This window comes from Nuphar pumila, chromosome 2 (genome assembly GCF_984573655.1).
Source record: "Nuphar pumila chromosome 2, dmNupPumi1.hap1.1, whole genome shotgun sequence".
Lineage (NCBI taxonomy): Eukaryota > Viridiplantae > Streptophyta > Magnoliopsida > Nymphaeales > Nymphaeaceae > Nuphar > Nuphar pumila.
In genome coordinates, this window is record NC_143250.1 from 143,215,674 (window position 1) to 143,222,428 (window position 6,755).

General features: G+C 38.9%; 1 protein-coding gene across 1 annotated transcript; it reads right to left on the bottom strand.

The window, feature by feature from the left end:
- Positions 1-1,207: 1,207 nt before the first annotated feature.
- On the bottom strand, positions 1,208-5,346 carry LOC149847417 (uncharacterized). The gene is made up of 2 exons (XM_089998415.1): positions 4,657-5,346; positions 1,208-1,416 (listed from the first exon to the last, which is right to left on the bottom strand). The coding sequence occupies exons 1-2, from the start codon at positions 5,322-5,324 to the stop codon at positions 1,344-1,346; spliced, it is 741 nt and encodes a 246-aa protein (XP_089854541.1). The 5' UTR covers positions 5,325-5,346; the 3' UTR covers positions 1,208-1,343.
- Positions 5,347-6,755: the final 1,409 nt, after the last annotated feature.

The following is a 6,755-nucleotide window of genomic DNA, read 5'->3' on the forward strand; positions in this document are numbered from 1 at the left end:
CGTGCAAGGTGCAATTTCTTTGGGTTATAAAAAAAAAAGAATTGGAATTCAATTAAGATTTAACCAATCATCTATTTCCGGGTCACAGATCATAGTGGGAGCTTTGAATCGAACATGATAAGACGTGACCGAGTCAAAGACAAATTGACCAGGGACCTAACTGACCATATATATGGAATAGTTCACACTTTGACAGGAGTCTCCAATCAAATTCTTAAATCCCATGGTAGAAACAACAAGCCTCCAAATTGGTTCCCTAACCTAGATGGTGAAAAATGTATCAATCTCCTTTTCTTTATTTATCAAATCTCATTTTCAATGAAATGGCTAAGCAGACCCTACCAGTTATACAACTATACAATTGGGTTTTGAACATGTAACGTCCCAATACAAGGTGACGTGCAATAGCTGATCCTATCAGGCAAGCAGAGCCCCGTTGGTTCAATTCCCAAAAACTTGGTACACAAGAAAGGGCCAAAAATTGCACTTAGAAGTCTCCCTACAACAGAAGATTTGTAAGGCTCCAACGGCTTGTATTAAGCCAATTGCCATTACTTCACACTATATTTTTTTCATATACGTAGATCACATCTGAAAGGTCGTGAAAAAAAAGCACTGAAAAAGTAAAAAAAACATTGCCTAAACTTACCCTAGTGGGTGATACTCACTAAAAAATACAATAATTTTATTTTTTTTCAGTTTTTTGCACATCTGACCCTTCATATATGATTTATATATTACGTTTAATAAAAACTGACCTTTAGATCATATTTTTCTGACACATCAGATTTTACTAGAGCTGAAAAATCAATGAACTACAATGTACCAAAATTTCAAACCTAAAAAAACATATTTTTACTCAAAAAATTAAGATCCAAGGGTCGATTTGCACTATTTGGTTTAAGCTGAACACATCATGGTCAAAACAACTTCCTCTTATAACTTCCAACTAGGGGGTTCCATCTACAAGGGTAACAAATGCTATCCCTGGTTATATTTCAAACATTGTCACTAAGAAGAAGGTTACTGCTTTTGTGACCAAATACTGTCATATGCGAGACAAATATACCATTAACAATATATATATATATATATATATATATATATATATATATATATATATATATATACCAAAAAGCATATAGTACATGTGAGTTAGGGTACACAAAGAAAGCAACCCATGTCATTAACGAAACAAACATATTATAAAAAGAAAAAAACTAAGAATTAGCTCTGCTCTTTTCATTTTTCTTATATTACACTATTGTTTTCAAGTTCATTTATGCATAAGTGGAATGGTGGTAAATTGGAGCAGATTGTATTAAAAGAACACCTTCGGCCACTCATTCTCTACTGGATTTGCTTTTGCTGGGGCGTAGGAAAGACCAACAGCCAGGTAGGAAACCATCTGAATGCCTGCATTAATTAGAGGATTAATATTAGAAAGAAGGACTTGGAGAATGAATTTCTTCACACCAACATCTTCCGTAATGTCAAGAAAATTATAAATTCCCGTGTTTCTCGGGGAAGATGAGAATTGTATCCCATGATTACAGAGAAAGGGGGAAAAGAGCAATAAGTCCAGAGTTTTAGGCAGGACAGGTAGGCAGACGTGGAGCCAGAGATCCCAATGAGGGTGGGCACAAATATATGTGTCTATGTATATATATATATATATATATATATATATATATATATATATATATATATATATATATATATATATATATATATATATATATAGAGAGAGAGAGAGAGAGAGAGAGAGAGAGAGAGAGAGGGTGGGTTTGGGGTAGCGTGGGTTTGGCATAACATTCCCGTTAAGGTGGGCACTCCTTACTGAGGATTTCAGGGTCAGGGTGGGCGTCAGCATGTGGCTCAGTCACTGCAGGCAGGTAAAGACACGGCTAGGTCTCTGAGGGTGGTTTCTCCATGTAAAAAAAAACTTTTTTAACCTCAAAAATGAAAAGAAGAATTCACAGCCTTTCCTGATATCATCTTAAACAGAATCCAGGCCCTGTTTGGAATTTGGTAGCTGTGAGTTTTATGCATTTGAATAAGTGGTAGCTGCCAAATCCATTCTTTAGTGTAAATGCAAAGGAAAAAGGGCCTCACTTCCCATCCCAAATGCATAAATGCCCATCTCAGCTACCACAGCTACCAGATTCCAAACGAGACCACCAAGGTAGTTACCTTGAAACAAGATTTTTCCTCGGGAACACCAAATGCATAAACGCCCATCCCAGCTACCAGATTCCAAACAGGCACCTAAGTTCCTTAAACATTCAGGGACTCGCAAATACTTTCCCGTCTTCACAGTGAGAAGAATATATTGTAGAGCCACTAGAATATGAGAGTGGATCCCGTCAAACGCTTCAGAACTAATGTGCGCCACGATTTTCATGGTTTATTGTTTTTTTCCTTTTAAATCCAACAGATGATCTAATGCTTGGCTTCACAGGGACCAGCCCTTAAATCATCCAATCAAGATGCATAAGCAAGCTTTTTTTAAAGCTTTAAAACCAATGGCTCACAATCTTCACTAATATTCAAGCATCTATGTCACATGGGTGCGGGGATTCGGCACTTTCAAAAAACCCGGGTGCAGGGATTCGACACTTCCAAAAACCCCGGGTGCGGGGTGCAGCAGGGGCAAATATATATATATATAGAGAGAGAGAGAGAGAAGGGGGTCGGGGTCCAGTTTTTTTTTTTGCTGGTGTGTTTGTTTGAAGACTTGTTATACCCACGTTCTGCTTGTTGTGTACTTTGGCACAACGGGACAAAATTGATGAACAGAAAGGATTGGCAATTTGATCGACCCAGCCTACTGGGTTCTGCTGACTGTCATGATTCAATCATCTCTGAAACTCCCTGGTCTTCACAAAAAAAAATATAAGCGAAAGGTTTGATGTGGTTTGTTGGAGAGAGTCTTCACGAGGCCTACGGCTCCACTGCCACGCCACTGCCTAGGGTTCTTAAAATTTCATTTTATATACAGTTGCACACAGACAGATGATAGCTAAAAGAAATTTATTGGATTTGACATATGAAAAAGAGAGGTCTACACAAGGCTACGGCTATAGAGCACCCATCTCGTCAGGAGAAAAGTGAATACTAATAGCCACCAAGGCTACCACCACCATTATCATTTATTATGGAGAGAGAAAATCCTTGACGAAGAAGGATCATCATTTCCAAGTTAAGAGTATGTTTTTCAATGCTGCGAATTGATTGTTTGGAGGCAGGAATAGCATGAGATGCCAACAAAGCTCGTCAGATGTTGTGGACACAAGTGCCCCTTTATAAAACAATAGGGGCTAGCGGCAAGCAGTTGTCATCAGAATTTTTTTTTTTAAATTCCGCAACCCATTTCATAGGGCAATTTTTAAAAAAAAAATCCAAAAAAAAAGACCGAAATGACTCTAGGTGCGGTCAACACACCCAGGATAGAGTTGACCGCACCCGGTGCCGCACCCGCGTCGAGTCGACGCTGGTGCAGCACCCTGCTAACCGAATCCCTGTGACATAGTCAAGCATCCAAAATCATACTTTTTCTTTGAAAATACACACGATCCAACAGTGGGATTTGAAAAAAAATGTTGAAAATGCCCAGTTTGCACAGTAGTTTTCATATTCTAGTGGCCCATAGATTGTATATTAGAATTTTAAGACAAAAAAATTAAAAAACATGTTAAAAAGAAAAAGGATTTAGAACACACTGAGTCCAAATTAAAGGAGAAGAATGACCCAGTATTTTTCTGAAGGGTACAGGCAAAACCAAAAATCCAGAATTGGTTCATATAATTTCCAAAATAAAAAAGCAACTTAGTATGCAGTCATAAGAGCAAACAAAACCTTCTGCAAGAAATGGTTCAGCATACCCCGGATTCCAAAATCCAGAGTCCATATCTTTTCCTTAAATGAGGAGAAACAACATACTCTAGCAGAAATCTTTGGTATTCAAAAAGATGGTAACAACAAGAAAAGGAAGAAACCAATATGATTTGAAAAAAAAACAAAGATTTCCACTTTCCTCGGTAACAAAAAAAAAACATTAAGGAATTCATCGTTTAAATTTCCGAAGGATCACAGAGAAAGCAGAGAAAACAATAAAGAATTTACCAAAAAAACAAAAAAGGGAAAAAATGGAACGTCTAAATTATACCAAAAGAAAAAAGGACTAATCAACAAAAAGAAAAAAGGCCTCTCAATTCAATAAAAAGGCAAAATTAAACTTTAAAAGAGAGTGCCCGCTTTCTTTCTTAACAAGAAAAAGGAAATGAAGCCATCCAATTACTTCCCTCTCTCTCTTCCAAAACCAGTAAATAAATAAGAAACTGGGAAAATCTAAAAGGCAACTGTGTTCCTTTTCCTTTTCTTCTGTAAACAAAACCACCACCAAAGACACCATTGCAAACTAAGCAGAACAAAGATTAAAAAAATAAACGAAACGGAGAGAGAGAGAGATTCTACCACTCTCATAAACCTAGGCAAAAGCCCAAAACCCAAAACATGGGAATCATTTTTATCTCGTAACAAATCAACTCATGAGCAAAATCTTCCAACAAACCAAAACCAAGAAAAAGCAAAAAGAAAAGAAAGAACCAACAACAAATTGAACAACACACAACAAACTACGATAAACACAATTACCTTGACGAAGAGCTACCTCCATTGCTGTTGCTATTATTACTGCTGCTCCCAGAGCTACTACTACTGTTCCTCCCAAACCCCCCGACCATAAACCCCTTCCTCCACCAATCCCAATTCTCCCCACCACCTTCCTTCTCCCCCACCATAAACAGAGGCCTCGGCGACACCCTCCCCGACCCTGCCCTCGGCTTCGGAGCGAGATACGAGCTAGGCACGAACATCTTGAGCAAGAAGCTCCCGTTGCCGTAATTCTGTTCCCACCCACCATCGTTTCTCTTCTTCCTCCTCCTCTTCTTCTTTTTCATGCCTCTAATGGATTCCTCCTCCTCCGGATGCTCCTCCTCTTTTCTGGCCGGAAATCGGTCGACGAGATCCTTGAGGGAGAGCTCGTAGGCCGACTCGGGGACGTTCTTCAGCATCTCCATAAGCTCCCATCGGCCCCTCGCGATGTCCTGAGACCGAGCGGAGGTCGGTCGGAGGGGGTGGGTGTCGTTTGACCACAGTGGTGGGGAGGGGGGACTGGGTGGGTCGTCATTCTGGTGGCCGATGGCGGTGAAGAGGATGCCGGAGAAGGCGGAGGTCGAGGATGGGCTGTTATTTCCTGAGAGGCCGATATTTCCGGCGGGTTCTTGCCTGAGATTGCCGGAAAGTGGGTGGAATTCCGGCATGACAGTCTGGTTAGAGAGAGAGGTTGTCTCTTTGAAAGTGGTGGGTTGGGGGTTAAATATGGGTGGTGGGGTTTTCCAGTCGATGACGACACGGGACAAGTCATCCTCACCGTTGATTCAGCAGCTGTGTATCATTTGCTGTGGAAACTCAAGGGGCCTTTACTTCATGGTGTCGCCCAAGTCTTCTCTCTCTCTCCACATCCATCACTTTCCCTATATCTCTCTCTAGCCTAACACACACACTCTCCTCCATCCGTCAATCTCTCTCTCTCTCTAGACCGACCTTGACTGCTTGCATCTCGCTATTCCTCTCTCTCCACGTCCTTCACTTTCTCTCTCTAACCTAAAACACTCTCGTCTCCCCCACATCCATCACTTTCTCTCTCTAACCCAAGTTTCCATCGTCCCAAAGCTCTCTCTCTTACACCTAATTTTAAAACCTACACGTAAACTCATACTCTCATAGTATCTTATAGGAAAAAAACTCAGTAGCTTTAAAAAAAAAATTTGCCGCTACTGAAGTTTTGCCAATCACATAAGCAGCCTAGTTAAAAAAAAAAAAGAGGGGTGGCAATAGTGACAGCCAGTCGTGAAACTGTTGTCATATCTTTTGAAAGTTGAATCCGACTCCTAAGAGCCTTAATAATGTCTCAAAAATAATATATTAGTTTTTTTTAATGACGAGAAACCTTGCCAAGCCAGAAAAACCCCAGTGGGGCCCCCACTCTGCCTTACATGGCCCACCTCTAAAAGCTACCGGTAGAGTTTGATCTGGTGCCTTCATCTCAGCGCCCTCAACCACACTAAGTTACAATCATAGAATTTTCATTTTTGAGCATATAATTAATTGATAGGCTAAGTTAATTAAAGATGCATTTTATTTGTTCATGATTTTACTTATGGACCTCAAATGTATCTTCTTTTAATTTGGTAATAAAGGATATTTATTGGACCACAAACATGGCATCCCCATTTTCCTTACCAAAGAAGACATCCAAGAAAGGAAATGACTTCAACAACGAACTTCCATATAGTTGATCTGCTCAATAAATGTAATCCAAGTAAAAGAATTTAGAATTAACAACCATCTCATTGCAAGATATTGTGATCATAGTGACAAGTATCGTGAGATTTACCATAATATCGCAAGAAATTGCCAGAAAGTTTAAAACGGTAATTTCTCGTGAGATTTTTAAAATATTGTGAGATTTATGAAAAAAACATAACTAGTGATTTAAATGCGATATTTTACATTTTAAACGGTTATTTATCATGAAAAAGTCATGTATTTTTATTTTTAAAAATTTTTTATTAATATTTTCTTATAAAAAATACTTTTTATATTTTTTAATTGATATTTTTATTGCCAAGATTTTGCCAAAAAATGCACGATTTATGAAAAAATTTCAATTTCTAGCAAGTTTTTGAAAA

What these genes read in the sequence shown, in the direction of transcription:
- LOC149847417 (XM_089998415.1), bottom strand. Translation starts at nt 5,324, where the DNA reads ATGCCGGAATTCCACCCACTTTCCGGCAATCTCAGGCAAGAACCCGCC. An exon ending in GGAGGTAGCTCTTCGTCAAG is followed by an intron (nt 1,417 to 4,656) that starts GTAATTGTGTTT and finishes TAATTAATGCAG; the next exon opens with GCATTCAGATGGTTTCCTAC.